Source organism: Triticum dicoccoides, chromosome 6A (genome assembly GCF_002162155.2).
Source record: "Triticum dicoccoides isolate Atlit2015 ecotype Zavitan chromosome 6A, WEW_v2.0, whole genome shotgun sequence".
NCBI classification, from domain to species: domain Eukaryota; kingdom Viridiplantae; phylum Streptophyta; class Magnoliopsida; order Poales; family Poaceae; genus Triticum; species Triticum dicoccoides.
Window position 1 is genome coordinate 169,865,345 of NC_041390.1, and position 18,070 is coordinate 169,883,414.

Here is an 18,070-nt window from a genome sequence, read left to right on the forward strand (position 1 = left end):
GCATTGGACTAAGCTAGAATCTGCAAGCATTCAATTCAAGAGAGAAGACAGGGTAATATGGGCTCTTTGTTAGATCAACAATAATGCATATAAGAGGCACTCAACATTTTCATTAAGGTCTTCCCCTCTCGACCCCCAAAGGAAAGAAAAGAAATAAAAATATTTACACGGGAAAGCTCCCAACAAGCAAAAGAAGAACGAGAAATCTTTTTGGGTTTTCTTTTTAATTACTACTACTACACGCATGGAAAGTAAACTAACTAAAAGCTACAACTAATAATTTTTTTTGTTTTTCTTAAGGTTTTTCAAACATACAAGAAGAAAGCTTAAAAAGAAAATAAACTAGCATGGATGATGCAATGAAAAAGTATGAGCACCGACAATCGGCATGAGTGTGTGAATATGAATGTGATGTCGGAGAGAAATACGTACTCCCCCAAGCTTAGGCTTTTGGCCTAAGTTGGTCTATGCCCATGGATCAAAGTTGTAGCTAGGGTCGTACTGAGATGCAGCGACAATTGTCTGATGAGCTGCAGCTTGGAGGTGAGCTGCCTTCGCCCTCCTCTCATACTCTGTCGCCTCCTCCCTGGTTATAACATATCTCCCCTTTGCCTGAAAGTCAAAGAAGGCAGGAGCAGGGAGAGCGAAGTGATAGGTGCGTCATCTGTCAAAGATTAGTCGGTACTGGAGGAACTAATTGTTCCTCTCAACAAACTAATGATGAACCGTGGCATTATAATCTATGTAAGCTGGAGGCAACTCAATATCATCTCCACGTATGGGTATCTCAATAAAATCAGCTAAACGGGTTGCATAAATTCCAAGAAAGAAATCTCCATTAATTTTGTTATTATGCAACTTGCGTGCAACAATGGCCCCCAAGTTATATTGTCTATCTCCTAATACAACACTCTTGAGAACACTAAGATCTGGAACACACATGTGACATGCCTCATCCTTACCATTTATGCATCCACCTATAAAGAGAGCAAAATAATGTATAGCAGGAAAATGAATGATCCCAATGGTAGCTTGCGTGATTTCCCTAGATTCCCCTACAGTGATACTAGCAAGAAAATCCTTATATTCTGATTTACGAGGTTCACTAACATTACCCCACTGTGGGAGTTTACAAGCAGTAAAATCTTCTAAGTCCATGGTACAAGATTTAGCATAAAGATCAAATAGAACAGTTTGAGAATTGCGTGATGATGTAAATTCAAACCTTCTCACAAAGGAATCAGTGAGGTAGTGGTACTGACAGCACTTATCTTCCACGAAGCTCTCAAGATCGGCGTTACGCACATATGCTTCAAATTCCTCCTTGATTCCTGCTTGAACCATGAAGTCCTCTAACGGCCATTCACAAGGCCGCACTTGAGCGTCCCTTGGTAGTTCATTGTACGGCTCGCGTATTGCGGGCCTGGGTCCTTGCTTCCTTGAAGAACCACCTTGGTACATTTTCCTAAACATATTTCTTCCTCTGAAAATTTCTGAAATTTTTAGTAACTTAAAATAAAAGTGAACCAAACTCAACAAAATTGATAGCAACTACTCCTACAAGTGCCTATAGGATATATCATGCATTAAAACTACTTTTGACCACTTAAATTTGACATGCAAGCTCAAGAACAAGGTCACCTAAGCAGCAAAAATTTGTAATGAATAAAGCACTAGAACAAAAACTAATTGGGCCATTGGAGGAGTCACATAGCAAAGAACAATCCCCCAAAGCAGTTTTATGAATGGAGCTTTGAGCAAGGAGATCGAAAATGGCAGCAAGATGAGCAAGAACTCGGGTTTGAGCTGGTTGGTGATTTTTTGGGAGGAAGGAGTGTGTGGTGGCTGGAATAAGTGGAGGGGACCCACGTGGGGTCCACGAGGCAGGGGGTGCACCCAGGGGGGTGGGCGCGCCCTCCACCCATGTGTGCACGTGGCTGCTCCCCCTGCTATGTTTTCAGTGCCAGATATTCTCAACTATTTTAGAAAAAAATCATATTTAAATTTCAGGGCATTTGGAGAACTTTTATTTCTGGGATATTTTTTATTGCAAGGATAATTCAGAAAATAGACAAAAAATACTATTTTATTTAATATAAATAACAGAAAGTAAAAAGAGGGTACAAATAGTTGTGTTTTCTAAATTCATCCATCTCATGCTCATCAAAAGGAATCCACTAACAAGGTTGATCAGGTCTTGTTAACAAACTCATTTCGAATAACATGAAACCGAAGAATTTTCGAATAACACTAGGTTGCCTCAACGGGGATATGCATGTCCCCAACAATAACAATATGACAGTGGGAAGAGGAAATTCAAAACCTCCAATAGTAATTGTTCAAATTTTTCCAATAGAATTGATACTGTGGACTTGAGATTGTTTCCTCGGAAAGTGTATCTTATGCTCATTACCATTAACAAGAAAAGTGACATTGCCTTTGGTGCAATCAATAACAGCCCCTGCAGTATTCAAGAAGGGTCTTCCAAGAATAATGGACTTACTATCGTCCTCGGGAATATCAAGAATAACAAAGTCCGTTAAAATAGTAACGTTTACAACCACAACAAGCACATCCTCACAAATACTGACAGGTATAGCAGTTGATTTATCAACCATTTGCAAAGATATTTCAATGGGTATCAACTTATTCAAATCAAGTCTATGATATAAAGAGAGAGGCATAACACTAACACCGGCTCCAAGATCACATAAATCAGTTTTGACATAGTTTCTTTTAATGGAGCACGGTATAGTTGGTACTCCTGGATCTCCCAATTTCTTTGGTATTCCACCCTTAAAAGTATAATTAGCAAGCATGGTGGAAATTTCAGCTTCCGGTATCTTTCTTTTATTAGTAACAATTTCCTTCACATATTTAGTATAAGGGTTCATTTTAAGCATATCAGTCAAACGCATACGCAAAAAGATAGGTCTAATCGTTTTAGCAAAGAGCTCAAAATCCTCATCATCCTTTTTCTTGGATGGTTTAGGAGGAAAAGGCATGCGTTTCTGAACCCATGGTTCTCTTTCTTTACCGTGCTTCATAGCAACAAAGTCTCTTATCATAGCGTTGATTCTTTGATTGTGGGTTATCAAGATCAACAGCAGGTTCAATCTCTACATCATTATCATTGCTAGGTTGAGCATCAACATGAACATCATCATTAACATTATCACTTGGTTCATGTTCATTACCAGATTGTGTTTCAGCATCAGAAATAGAAATATCATTGGGATTCTCAGGTGTGTCAACAACAGGTTCACTAGAAGCATGCAAAGTCCTATCATTTTTCTTTTTCTTCCTTTTAGAAGGACTAGGTGCATCAATATTAATTCTCTGAGAATCTTGCTCAATTCTCTTAGGATGGCCCTCAGGATACAAAGGTTCTTGAGTCATCTTACCAGCTCTAGTCATAACTCTAACAACATTATCATTCTTCTTATGATTTAATTCATTGAGTAAATCATTCTGAGCTTTAAGTACTTGTTCTACTTGAGTGGTAACCTTAGAAGCATATTTACTAATAAATTTAAGTTCACCTTTAACATTAGCCATATAATCACCCAAGTGTTCAAGCATATCAGTATTGTGTTTCAATTGTCTACCAACATAAGCATTGAAGTTTTCTTGTTTAACCATAAAGTCATCAAACTCATCCAAGCATGGGCTAGCAAACTTAGTAAATGGGATTTCACATTTATCGAATCTATAGAGAGAATTTACCTTTACTACCTGTGTCGGGTTATGAAGACCATGTATTTCTTCAACAGGCGGCAAATTAAGACCATGTATTTCTTCAATAGGTGGTAAATTCCTAACATCTTCAGTTTTAATACCTTTTTCTTTCATAGATTTTTTTGCCTCTTGCATATCTTCAGGACTGAGAAATAGAATACCCCTTTTTCAGAATTGGCTTAGGAGTTGGTTTAGGAAGTGTCCAATTATTTTCATTAGTCAACATATTATTCAATAACAATTCAGCTTGATCAATAGTTCTTTCCCTGAAAACATAACCAACACAACTATCCAGGTGGTCTCTGAAAGCATCGATTAGTCCATTATAAAAGATATCAAGTATTTCATTTTTCTTGAGAGGATGATCAGGCAAAGCATTAAGTAATCGGAGAAGCCTCCCCAAGCTTGTGGGAGACTCTCTTCTTCAATTTGCACAAAATTATATATTTCCCTTAAAGCAGCTTGTTTCTTATGAGCGGGGAAATATTTAGCAGAGAAGTAATAAATCATATCCTGGGGACTACGCACACAACCAGGATCAAGAGAATTAAACCATGTTTTAGCATCACCCTTTAATGAGAACGGAAACAACTTAAGGATAAAGTAATAGTGAGTTTTCTCATCATGTGTAAAGAGGGTGGCTATATCATTTAATTTAGTAAGATGTGCCACAACAGTTTCAGATTCATAGCCATAGAAAGGATCAGATTCAACCAAAGTAATTAACTCAGGATCGATAGAGAAATCATAATCCTTATCACTAATAAAGATAGGTGAAGTAGCAAAAGCAGGGTCATATTTCATTCTAGCATTCAAAGACTTTTCTTTAAGCTTAGCTAACAATTTCTTAAGATCGGATCTATCATTGCAAGCTAAGAAGTCTCTAGCAGTTTCTTCATCCATAACATAACCCTCAGGAACAACAGGCGATTCATATCTAGGGGGAGAATCTTCATCATCACTTTCATCAATATTATTAGTTTTAATAATTTCATTCTCTCTAGCCCTAGCAAGTTGTTCATCAAGAAATTCACCTAGTGGCACAACATTATCAAGCATAGAAGTAGTTTCACCATAAGTATCATGCAAAGCAGAAGTGGCATCATCAATAACATGCGACCTATCGGAATCAATAGCATGTGTAGGTGTCGCAAGTTTACTCAAAACAGAAGGTGAATCAAGTGCAGAGCTAGATGACAGTTCCTTACCTCCCCTCATAGTTGAGGGAAAAATCTTGGTTCTTTGATCATTCAAGTCCTTCATAATGATAAGCAGATATAAATCCCAAGTGACTCAAAGAATAGAGCTATGTTCAACGGCAACATCGCCAAAAAATAGTCTTGATAACCCACAAGTATAGGGGATCGCAACAGTTTTCGAGGGTAGAGTATTCAACCCAAATTTATTGACTCGACACAAGGGGAGCCAAAGAATATTCTCAAGTATTAGCAGCTGAGTTGTCAATTCAACCACACCTGGAAACTTAATATCGGCAGCAAGGTATTTAGTAGCAAAGTAATATAATAATAATGGTAACGGTAGCAAAAGTAATATTTTTGGGTTTTGTAGTGATTGTAACAGTAGCAACGGAAAAGTAAATAAGCGAAGAACAATATATGAAAAGCTCGTAGGCATTGGATCGGTGATGGAGAATTATGTCGGATGCGATCGATAATGCAACAGTTATAACATAGGGTGACACAGAACTAGCTCCAGTTCATCAATGTAATGTAGGCATGTATTCCTAATATAGTCATACGTGCTTATGGAAAAGAACTTGCATGACATCTTTTGTCCTACCCTCCCGTGGCAGCGGGGTCCTATTGAAAACTAAGGGATATTAAGGCATCCTTTTAATAGATACCGCACCAAACCATTAGCACTTAGTGAATACATCAACTCCTCAAACTATGATCATCACCGGTAAGTATCCCGATTATTGTCACTTCGGGATAAACGGATCATAACACATAATAGGTGACTATAGACTTGCAAGATAGGACCAAGAACTCACATATATTCATGAAAACATAATAGGTTCAGATCTAAAATCATGGCACTGGGGCACTAGTGACAAGCATTAAGCATAGCAAAGTCATAACAACATCAATCTCAGAACATAGTGGATACTAGGGATCAAACCCTAACAGAACTAACTCGATTACATAATAAATCTCATCCAACCCATCACCGTCCAGCAAGCCTACAATGGAATTACTCACACACGGCGGTGAGCATGACGAAATTGGTAATGGCGGAAGGTTAATGATGATGATGGCGACGGATTTCCCTCTTCGGAGCCCCGAACGGACTCCAGATCAGCCCTCCTAAGAGAGTTTAGGGCTTGGCGGCGGCTCCGTTTCGTAAAATGTGATGAATCCTTCTCTTTTATTTTTTTCTCCCCGAACACGAATATATGGAGTTGGAGTTGAGGTCGGTGGAGCATTAGGGGGCCTAGGAGGCAGGGGCGCGCCCAGTGGGGGTAGGCGCACCCCCCATCCTCATGGACAGGGTGTGGGCCCCCTGACATGGATCTTTCTTCCAGTATTTTTTATATATTCCAAAAATAATCTTCGTTGATTTTTAGGTCATTCCGAAAACTTTTATTTCTGCACGAAAATAACACCATGGCAATTCTGCTGAAAACAACGTCAGTCTGGGTTAGTTCCATTCAAATCATGCAAGTTAGAGTCCAAAATAAGGGCAAAAGTGTTTGGAAAAGTAGATACAACGGAGACGTATCACACGCTGCCACTAAAATCGACAGACAGTACCCGTCACCCTAGATTTAGCAACAACGCGCTCCTGCTACCTGCGCTACTACTAAGCGAATAGCTATAGCGAGGTGATATACCCCATGCTAGTACTGAGCGTGTCCGCCCCACACCACACCGGCACACCGACCCCGATCGACCCCCACCCCACCAAACTCTCTCTCTCTCTCTCTCCTCTCATCCATAGCCGCCGCCCCGCTCATCCGCCCGGCGATCCCACCGGCCGGCGCCCTCCGCCCCCATCCCCTCCACCTTCCCCCACCTTCTATCCATCTATATGCCCCTAGACTAGATCGAGCAGGCGGGCGCTGTCAGATCGGGATCGGTCATGCCCACGGCGGGGCATCTGGATCCGCGCCGCCGTCGATCCAGGACGCGACGTTCAGCTCCTTCTCCAAATCCAAGCCAAGGGTGACGAGGAGTGAGGGGGCTTCCTCCCAGCTCTCTCTCCCGGGATGCCGCCATCCATGCCATCAAGCTCTGACCCCGCCGCCGCCGACATCTTCGACCCATAACGAGCAGCTTAGTCAAGGTATCTCTCTCTCTCTCTAATCGCATCTGATCTGGGCTTCTCTTGCAGACAGATGTGCGGCAGGGGAGAAAAGGAAGATTGGGATGCCGGCATCATCTCTAGACACCGCCGCGCTTCTGCTACTGCTGCAACCCTAGCTAGCACCGACGACGCCATGGAGCAAGTAAAGGTCCATCCTCTCTCTCTCTCTCTCTCTCTCTCTCTCTCTCCTTCTCTTGATACTGCAAAAATCAATAATTATGTGCGCCTGGCAAACAAAAATCATTCTGTATGTGCCCATGTCTTGATCTTCTGTGCAATAATGTGTCACGCCTATGCATAATCAGGCCTGGATGAGATAAAACAGGATGGCAGAGCAATTATTGGTGAAACTGTTGAATTACTTACACATATGATAGAAAAATAATAATTATGAGCTGGTTGTCGTTTTCATTTGGCAGGCCTTGTTTGTTCCCTGCTGCATGCATGCACGCACGCACAACTTTGTTTGCTTTTGCCTCTGTTCAGATCTGTTGTTGCAGGGCTGCTAGCTTTGGTGCCACGAACAAATTAAGCTTCTTACTCCTTGATCTCAGGCCCATCATTGCCTTGCCTTCTTTCTAATGCTTTGTTCTAGGCTCTATATTAGGTTTTTATTTTCTAGGCATATCACCTATTTGACACAGAATTGCATCCATCAATAAAAGATTCAATGATGTTTTTGTGTAGCTCTCGACAAAGCCTAGACATTTTTGTTGCATCCCATTCCATGCTTTTTCGATCAATGATTACGACGTGTGGCTCATTTCAGTTGTGATGTGCGGTTTGTAGGCTTGGTTCCCTGATGATACGGTTTCCTCATGCAAACATGTGCAGTTTTGCCCGTGGATTCTTCATCCCCTCTGTGCATCATCTCTGGACACCACTCTTCCGCTGCTGCAACCCCAGCTAGCACCGATGACGCCATGCATGCAGCAAGTCAAGGTCCATCTTCTCTCCTCTTGATATTGGAAAAATCAATATGTATGTGCGCGTGGCAAAAATCAATCTAACCTGATCTTCTGTACAATAACGTGTCTATTAACCAGGACAGATGGGATCAATTCCGAAATAACACATCAAGCCTATGTATAATCAATCACGCCTCGATAAAACACAATGGCAGAACAATTGTTGGTGAAACTGTTGAATTACTTCCACACATGTTAGAAACATAATAATTATGAGCTAGTTCTTGTTTTGATTTGGCAGGCCTTGTTTGTACCTTGATGCACGCACGCACACACACACACACACACAAGTTAGATTTTCTTTTGCCTCTCTTCAGATTTGTTGCACGACAACCGGTGCTAGGTTTATTGTTGCCAGGAACAAATTAAGCTTCTTACTCAGTACTCTCAGGCCCGTCGTTGCCTTGCCTGGTTTTTAGAGTTTTATTCTAGCTTTTAGGTTAGGTTTTTATTTGCTAGGCATATCACCTCACTGACAGTGAATTGCATCCATCAATAAAAAGGATAGATGCAAAGCATTTTTTTTTGGCATTCCATTCCATGATTTGTCGATCAATTACTATGATGTGTCTCAGTTTTGTTGTGATGTGTGGTTGGTATGCTTGGTTCCCTGATGATGTGGTTTCCTGATGTTTATGTGTCTCCTTGCGATAGATTGTGTAATGCTTTCCTGCTGTTCTGAATCATGATCTCCCAATTCTGCAACTGTGTGTAATCGATTAATATCCCACTCTTATAAGTTTCAATCGATTAATCTGGTACCTCCCTCTAATCACATCTATTCAACCACATCTGGTCTGGTCTTCTCTTGTAGATGCGTGGGGAGAGAGCGCAGAATGGGATCCGGCATCATCTTGGAACGCCGCTCTTCTGCTGCTGCGACCCTACCACCGACGACGCCATGGAGCAAGTCAAGGTCTCCCTCTCCCTCTCTCTCATTTGATCTGACTGTCCCTGCTCACTCATCTACCGGCCAATCCATACATATTTTCATGCTAGCTAGCTCTTTGGTAGATCTATATGGAACGAGCACTCCATCTCTGGCAGTAAAGAATTAGAGAAGCGGTTGATTTATTTAGTGCTGACTTCTGAAAAACAGGTAGGGGTTTTCTTGTTTAATTTCAACTCGTGTGCATGCGCAACATCACCTGCTCAGGTAATTAACCGGCATTATGCAACACATCAACATCCTCAAAGTATCGTATCTGAACATTTTGTGTCTTTGTACCAACAAATCGGTATAAGATTGTGCAAGTAACTAACGTCTAGGTCCAAACTAATTTTTCAGTTCGTTCTGCTTGCTTGCCATCATCTGAAAGTGTTGTTCTCATCACCAACCCCAGATGGGCGGGGCTGGCAAGGACGTCTTGGACCTACTCCTCTTCTGCGCCGCCGCTTGAGCGGCCTCGGCAGAGGCCCCCGCGCTGCACTAGGTCCCGGAGGGGCTCTCCAAGGCGCCGGCCGCTGCCATGGAGGAGATGGCGCACACAATTTAGTATTCTTAGACCTTGAGCATAACAATTCTGAAGCCACTCGTAATATCTAATTTCAACTCCGAAGTAGATGTTTCTTGTTGGTTTTTGCTCTGTTTATTTTTATCATCCTGAATTTCTGAACTGCAGGGGCTGACTTGGAAGGCAGCTTTTGTTATCACCCTGAATTTCATATTTGATGCCAGGCAGCAGCATCCCTCCCCCCACAATGCTTTAGTTTGCTATTACATGGTTGCCTGTTTGAGCGGCAGTTTTTGTGTGCATTGGTAGACTGTATGACACTGTGTCCTTGTTTTTATCACTTCACTCTAGTTTGTCTTCAACAAGTTCCACTCTGTTTAGAGAAGATGCACTCTCTGTTTAGTTTTTAGCCAACCTAATTTGCAAGTTTGTATAGTCGCTAGGCTCTTCCAACAGTAGATTCATGGACTTTGTTATGTTTGAAAATGTGAAAGATATCAAGGTATTGAAGTGACTACTTAGAAAAATGGATAGATAGAATATTACCAGAAGAATTATGCCTCTAACTCCTTATGTGGTTTGTAGGTGCTGTTTCTTTTTAGAACTTCCAACACAATAGAATTGCTTCTAATCTTTTGCGTTATCTTTTGTCATGGAAGTATCTATGTGTTGCTTCACTGTGTAGTTCAGTTGTGCATTACGTCTTAAATAAGAATCTTGGGAAAATTTGTAGCACATTTGCACTGACATGTACTGCATTGTTTTCTGTGTCATTCTTTTGAAGAATCTGAAGTTTCTGAACCTCTGTTGGTAATGCTGCAGGGTTCGACGCTGACGGACGTCGAGAGGTTCATGGACTTGACGGTTGCGTTGCTGCCGATGTACGGAGAGGCGAAGCTACTGCTCGTCCTCTACCTCTGGCACCCCAGCATACTGGTAAGCAGTCGACCAGACACCCCGAGCCTGAGAGATGATCAACATTCAGATACACTTGATCCGGTATGTGGCCAATTCTGAATCTGGATCTTAATGGTGTTTGGGTTTCAGGGTGCGGGGCACGTGTACGATGGCTTCCTCTGTCCAGTGGTGGTGACAACATCGAGTGATGCCTGTTGGAGCTGAGGGCCAGGGTGTGGGAGGTGACGGCGTCGCAACTCAAGGCAGTGGCTGCCGTTGGCCGGGTGTGGCTCGTCGAGGCTTCCCGGTGTGTTTTGTCGCAGGCGCCGCACAACAACTAACAAGTCTTGGTCTCAGGCATCTAGAAGTAGTAGTAAAATTCTAAATTTGCATGGCAAGAACCACTTACGTAGGTAGCTTCCTACCAAGTTGCCATGGACAACACTGTGTCGCTACAATGAGTCGCTACAATGAGGAACTTTGTGATAGTAATTATACATGAGTTGTCGCTACAATGAGGAACTCTGTGATAGTAGATACGGCAGTTGTGTGATAGAATGGAATTGGTTGATTTTATTTTATTTTTAATTTCTAAGAAGTTGGTAGTATCGTGGGAAAAACCTGTGCGCTACTAGTATTTAGGATACTAGTAACGTTGGTATTATAGACACGCTACTACTATTTCATTAGTAGGGTCCGTAATAGCGGTAGCGTAGGCGGCATACATGCTAGTTAGTAGTAGCGCGGGTTTAACCCATGCTACTACTAACTTTTAGCTCTAGCGTGATACTAGTAGCGTGGGTTTAACCCATGCTACTATTAACTTTTAGCTGTAGCGCGATACTAGTAGCGCGGGTACGCACGCTACTAGTAGCCATTTTACCCGCGCTGCTAGTAGCCTTTTTCCTAGTAGTGTAAGCAAGCTTCTCGTCATTCTGCGAGTTTGCGGGACACATCAAAGTTATTTAGTACGTGCTCTCTCTAAAAAAGGGCTGATCATGTCGTGGCTACCATCCCGTGCTCCATCGTTGAGTACATGCACTATTCACGTGCCATCGAGGAGAAAAAATATTACGTATAGGAGTAGGTACCATCGAAGTGCATGACTCACTTACGTACTGCTTATCTGATTATCTTCATTTTCTTGCATGACACGTGCACCTTGATGCTAGATATCTCGCGTGTTGACAAAAGCATGAACAAAGCTCATGTAAAAAAAGAGTGAAAGAACATAGATTCCCGACGACCGAGAAGGAGCAAGAAACCTCGCGGTGGAGCGTCTGCAAGGAACCTTGCGCGTTTTCCCTTGTTTTTTGCCGCCTGCCCACCTATAAACAAATAAAATAACATAAACTCTTCGCTAACCACTAGAGATGATACATCAGGATGCTAAGTTAAAAATATTTTATTAGTTTATACTGATAACCACGCAAGAAGCCATGCATGTACAAGACGCATGCAGCCATGCTTGTACACACGCCAACGCACTAACTGATGTCGATCCAACTTATGCACAAACGCGCACAGCATGGAGCACACAAACGCATGTACACAACACATGCATGCACACACACTCGGCCGCAGAATGCGCACACACACTCGGCCGCAGAATGCACACACACTCGGCTGCATGGAGGCATGCTGTAGGATCGAAAGTATGTCTAGAGGGGGGGTGATTAGACTACTTGACCAAATAAAACTTAACCTTTTCCCAATTTTAGTTCTTGGCAGATTTTAGCTAATTTAGGACAAGTCAAGCAATCATCACATCACTCAAGCAAGCATGCAAAGAGTTTATGGGCAGCGGAAAGTAAAGCATGCAACTTGCGAGAATGTAAAGGGAAGGGTTTGGAGAATTCAAACGCTATCGGAGACACGGATGTTTTTCCCGTGGTTCGGATAGGTGGTGCTATCCTACATCCACGTTGATGGAGACTTCAACCCACGAAGGGTAACGGTTGCGCGAGTCCACACAGGGCTCCACCCAAGGGCAACGGTTGCGCGAGTCCACACAGGGCTCCACCCACGAAGGGTCCACGAAGAAGCAACCACCCACAACGGGTCCACGAAGAAGCAACCTTGTCTATCCCACCATGGCCATCGCCCACGAAGGACTTGCCTCACTAGCGGTAGATCTTCACGAAGTAGGCGATCTCCTTGCCCTTACAAACTCCTTGGTTCAACTCCACAATCTTGTCGGAGGCTCCCAAGTGACACCTAGCCAATCTAGGAGACACCACTCTCCAAGAAGTAACAAATGGTGTGTAGGTAATGAACTCCTTGCTCTTGTGCTTCAAATGATAGTCTCCCCAACACTCAACTCTCTCTCATAGGATTTGGATTTGGTGGAAAGAGGGTTTTTGTGAAAAGCAACTTGGGAAGGCTAGAGATCAAGATTCATATGGTAGGAATGGAATGTCTTGATCTCAACACATGAGTAGGTGGTTCTCTCTCAGAACATATGAGTTGGAATGGTGTGTGTGTTCTGATGGCTCTCTCTTCGAATGAGAAGGAGGTGGAGGGGTATATATAGCCTCCACACAAAATCCAACTGTTACATACAATTTACCAATCTCGGTGGGACCGAATCAGAAAACTCGGTCTGACCGAAGTAGTAAACCTAGTGACCGTTAGGAATTTCGGTGGGACTAACATGCAACTCGGTAGGACCGATTCGGTTAGGGTTTGGGCATAACGTAATCTCAGTGAGACCGATTACACAAACTCGGTGAGACCGAATTTGGTAATTAGCTAACCAGAGAGTTGGTCAGGCAAACTCGGTGGGACCGATTTGCTCTTTCGGTGAGACCGAGTGGAACTCGGTGAGACCGAAAAGTTACAAAGGGGAAACACTGAGTTTACATTGCAATCTCGGTGGGACCGATTCGCTCTTTCGGTAAGACCGAAAAGTTACGAAAGGGAAACAGAGAGTTTGCAACCCCATCTCGGTGAGACCGAGATCCTTATCGGTAGAACCGAATTGCTAGGGTTTGGCAGTGGCTAATGACAAGTGAAACTCGGTGGCGCCGGATAGGAAGAATCGGTAGGACCGAGTTTGGCTTAGGGTTTAGGTCATATGTGGATATGGGAAAGTAGTTGAGGATTTTGGAGCATATCACTAAGCACATGAAGCAAGAGGCTCATTAAGCAACACCTCATCCCTCCTTAATAGTATTGGCTTTTCCTAAAGACTCAATGTGGTCTTGGATCACTAAAATATAAAATGAAGAGTCTTGAGCTTTTGAGCTTGAGCCAATCCTTTGTCCTTAGCATTTTGAGGGTTCCACTTTCACATCCATGCCATGCCAATCATTGAGCTTTCCTGAAATAATCATCTTGGAATAGCATTAGCTCAATGAGCTATATGCTGTTATGAATTACCAAAACCACCTAGGGATAGTTGCACTTTCACATGCGTCATCTGCGGTGATGTCTGGTTCGTCATGCTACGGCGAATCTGGCACACAACGGCGCCTACGCATCTCTTGCAGCACCTCTTTCCCGTTGTTGCTCAACGACTAGCCAGAGACGAAGACGACCAAAACCTCGGCCTTAGAGCTAGCACCGATGGAAAAGCACGCACGATGCACGCACGTGTAACACCCACGATGCGGCTATATCTCCCACGTGTCGAGGCACAACTTAGAGGCATAACCGCATGGTGGTTTTTGTCGCATGAGTGGTAATCTTCACACAATCCCATGTACTGAATAAGAAAGGGATAAAGAGTTGGCTTACAATCGCCACTTCACATAAATAACAAGTTAAACATACATCATCCAGAGTACAATCAAAGGTCCGACTACGGAACCAAAATAAAAGAAGACAACCCCAAATGCTAGACCCCCGATCGTCCCAACTGGGCACCACTACTGATCAACCGGAAAAGACACAAAACAACGATCAAGATCTTCATCGAGCTCCCACTTGAGCTCGGTTGCGTCTCCTGCACTGATATCATCGGCACCTACAACTTTTTGGAAGTATCCGTGAGTCACAAGGACTCAGCAATCTCACACCCGCGAGATCAAGACTATTTAAGTTTCTGGGTAGGGTAAGGTAATGAGGTGGAGCTACAGCAAGCGCTAAGCAAATATGGTGGCTAATATATGCAAATAAGAGCGAGAAGAGAAGCAACACAACGGTCGAGAAGCTAGAATTGATCCTAAAACTACTTACGTTCAAGGATAACACAAGACCGTGTTCACTTCCCGGACTCCGACGGAAAGAGACCATCATGGCTACACACGTGGTTGATGCATTTTAATTAAGTCAAGTGTCAAGTTCTCTACAACCGAATATTAACAAATTCCCATCTGCCACATAACCGTGGGCACGACTCTCGAAAGTTTAAACCTAGGCAAGGGTGTCCCAACTTAGCCCATCACAAGCTCTTATGGTCAACGAAGGATATTCTTTCTCCCGGGAAGACCCGATCAGTCTTGGATTCCCGGTTACAAGACATCTATTTATATTTAAAAAGTACTTGACGGGTTAACCAGAAAAAAGATAATTAGTCTAGAAAATACCATAATAATTAGAAACATCCGACCTTTAATTCAATGGGCCTAATTCCATTGATCAATCTAGAACCGTTAGATCTTCATAACCGGGTGGACCCATATACCCTACGCACCAAATCAGAAACAATCTCTCAATTCTGTTAAAATATGGCCCATATGTGCATGTGAGTTGGCATATACACGTACATAAATATTTTTATTACATAGGTCGATCTCTACAAATGCCAAGAAAAAAAGGAGGACCTAGGTTGATGGATAGATGCAATCTCTCCAAGATAAAGTTACATTCACATTACAAAGATCGATGCAATTTCTCAGGATCCACATGATTTCACAGACGCAAAAATAAGAGGAAAAGATCCCTCGCCCAGGTTTTCGACTCCTTTTTCCGCACGCCGCCACCATGCCCTGTGGAGGGAGATTGCATGGGGATGGATTTTTCCCTAGGACTCCGACGGCCGCCTCAAGTGGTGGTACGCCGCAGTTGAGCAGCAGACAGATGTGTACGACGCCATGGCAGCAGCAACAACTGAGAGTAAGACCGAAAAGTTACAAAGGGGAAACACTGAGTTTACATTGCAATCTCGGTGGGACCGATTCGCTCTTTTGGTAAGACCGAAAAGTTACGAAAGGGAAACAGAGAGTTTGCAACCCCATCTCGGTGAGACCGAGATCCTTATCGGTAGAACCGAATTGCTAGGGTTTGGCAGTGGCTAATGACAAGTGAAACTCGGTGGCGCCGAATAGGAAGAATCGGTAGGACCGAGTTTGGCTTAGGGTTTAGGTCATATGTGGATATGGGAAAGGAGTTGAGGATTTTGGAGCATATCACTAAGCACATGAAGCAAGAGGCTCATTAAGCAACACCTCATCCCTCCTTAATAGTATTGGCTTTTCCTAAAGACTCAATGTGATCTTGGATCACTAAAATATAAAATGAAGAGTCTTGAGCTTTTGAGCTTGAGCCAATCCTTTGTCCTTAGCATTTTGAGGGTTCCACTTTCACATCCATGCCATGCCAATCATTGAGCTTTCCTGAAATAATCATCTTGGAATAGCATTAGCTCAATGAGCTATATGTTGTTATGAATTACCAAAACCACCTAGGGATAGTTGCACTTTCAATCTCCCCCTTTTTGGTAATTGATGACAACATATAGATCAAAGCTTCGACAAAAGATAATAATCATGAAATATATCGTCGCTTTGAGAAGTATGTGATAAGTAAGAGCTCCCCCTAAATTTGTGCATATTTAAAATTTGCTTTGGACTGCAAATGCACAAAGAGTTAGAGTCATGGGTTACTCTTCCATGTCACATACATCTTGGTGGAGCGCTCAAAATGATAAGAATGAAATACATGCACTCATCACCAAGAATAATGAATGATCACATAAGATAAGATAATAGCATTAAGCAAGCATTAAGTGTAGCTTATGATCAAACACATGATCATCAATATCTCACAAATAATGACGTAGTATCAAGCACTCAAAAGCAGACAAGTTCGAAAAACCACCAAATAAAGCAAGAGAGAAAAGCAACACTCTCTCTCTCGAAGCCTATGATCTATACATCTTCTCCCCCTTTGGCAACAAGTTACCAAAAAGTTCCTAGAAAATGCATAGCACTAGATCGACGCTCAGGCTTGATCTTCAGGTGGTGGTGGAGTCCGGAGCACTCCAAGGACGAAGCCTTCGGTAGACGTGGTCAGAGTCGAGGCTGAAGTGGATGCTGGAGCTGGTGGAACTGAGGCTGTGGCTGGTGCAGACGTTGTAGCTCTGGTGTCAGCAACTGGCAGTGCAGACGACCTCGGACCTCGTGGCACCCTCGCAAAAGCATCAGTCGTGGTCCTGCCTCTCCTCTCATTCATGTCCTCCTGGAGCTGCTCCACGGCAGTCTGTATCTCTGTCACCTTGATGTCCAAGTCATAGAACCTCTGTTCCATGATCCTCTCTAAACTCGCCTGGTTCTGAGTCAGGGTGGCTATACTCTGCTCAATCCGCAGGGTGGACGCAATCAGGTAACCAAGCTGCTCTTGTTTGGTTTTCAGGAAGTAATCAGATGCCTCCGCTTGAGTAGGCATCCTGGTAGCTTTCTCCTTCTTCGCCTTCTCCTTCTGAGCTTGTGCATGGGCAGATGATGGTTCATTCTCAGTCATAACAACTTGATTATCTTCGAAATCTGGACGGATGGGCAGGTGTTCCTTATCCAACAAATATACGCCCGTGCCCATCTTGGAATTGATGAGCTCTTGAATCTGAGGGGCATATCCATAGCTCCTCTTCTGATCTGCCGCAGTCCTTTTGATTGTTTCCACTATGAGGCTCATGACTTTGAATTTTTGAGGCACGTCAAAGACATGAAGAAAATTGATCGCGTGACCTCTGATCATCTTGTGATCTCCAGACTTGGGCAGAAGGGTGTGCCTAAGGATCCAGTTGATCGTAGGCAATCCTGATAGCAGATAATGCACTGAGCCAAACTTGAACGTGTCAAGTGCTTCATTCGGAATCTCCTTGTACATGTTGGACATGGAGTTGTGGTCCATCTTTTTCTTGGCATAAATGTCCAAGTCATCTGCTTGCTCCTCTGGGGCATTGATCAGCTTCGCCCATTCCTCAACAGTAGAGTGGTACCTTGTACCCTCTGACATCCATGTGATCCTGCCATCCGGATAAAAGTGTGTTGTGGAGTAGAATTGCATGATTAGCTCCTTGTTTCACTTTGTGAGCTTCTGTCCAACAAAGTCTGCAACTCCACACGCACTAAAGCTATCAAATACTCCAGGGTAGTACTCTTCATTGTCCTTGATATAGGTCCAGTCGACCCATCTCATGTCACATACAATTGGCTTCTTGTCAAGTAGCACCGTCTCATAGAAATCCTGCTGCTCCTTGGTATGAAACCTGTAGTCCACTGCAATCCTTCTCCTAGAAGCATATGGACCTGCTTCTCTCCACTTCCTGAGCCCTGAGTCCCTCCTGAGCTTCATATCCTCAGCCACAGGATGAGCATCGTTGTGGTCTGGGATCTTGGGCTTGAGCTTCCGAAGGACATTTTCTTCCTCATCCTCAGCAACAGTCTCAGGCACTGGGGCCTTGTTCTTCTTAGCTGCAGGAATGCTCCTTGTATTTCTCTTAGGTTTTGGCTTGGAGGCAGC

At 43.3% G+C, this 18,070-nt stretch overlaps 1 protein-coding gene across 8 annotated transcripts; it reads left to right on the top strand.

Moving 5' to 3' along the window:
• Nucleotides 1–6,631: 6,631 nt before the first annotated feature.
• Nucleotides 6,632–10,967, top strand: LOC119316458. Of its 8 annotated transcripts, none has more exons than XR_005153006.1 (8): nucleotides 6,633–7,213; nucleotides 7,855–8,007; nucleotides 8,848–8,949; nucleotides 9,133–9,189; nucleotides 9,322–9,568; nucleotides 9,656–9,799; nucleotides 10,310–10,423; nucleotides 10,535–10,967. XR_005153006.1 is itself a non-coding variant. In XM_037590777.1 (5 exons), exons 1-5 carry the CDS (start codon nucleotides 7,097–7,099, stop codon nucleotides 10,607–10,609), a joined length of 561 nt encoding a protein of 186 aa, XP_037446674.1. In that variant the 5' UTR covers nucleotides 6,648–7,096; the 3' UTR covers nucleotides 10,610–10,967. The 8 variants fall into 8 exon arrangements, 1 of the variants encoding a protein (XP_037446674.1); XR_005153007.1 differs by having other exon boundaries at nucleotides 9,656–9,711; XR_005153008.1 differs by having other exon boundaries at nucleotides 6,632–7,207; nucleotides 9,656–10,423.
• The last annotated feature ends 7,103 nt before the right edge of the window (nucleotides 10,968–18,070 follow it).

Coding starts and splice junctions, on each gene's coding strand:
- LOC119316458 (XM_037590777.1), top strand. CDS start 7,097: ATGTGCGGCAGGGGAGAAAAGGAAGATTGGGATGCCGGCATCATCTCT. Junction 7,214..7,854: donor ACGCCATGGAGCAAGTAAAG/GTCCATCCTCTC, acceptor TGCGGTTTGTAG/GCTTGGTTCCCTGATGATAC. Junction 8,008..8,847: donor CATGCATGCAGCAAGTCAAG/GTCCATCTTCTC, acceptor CTTCTCTTGTAG/ATGCGTGGGGAGAGAGCGCA.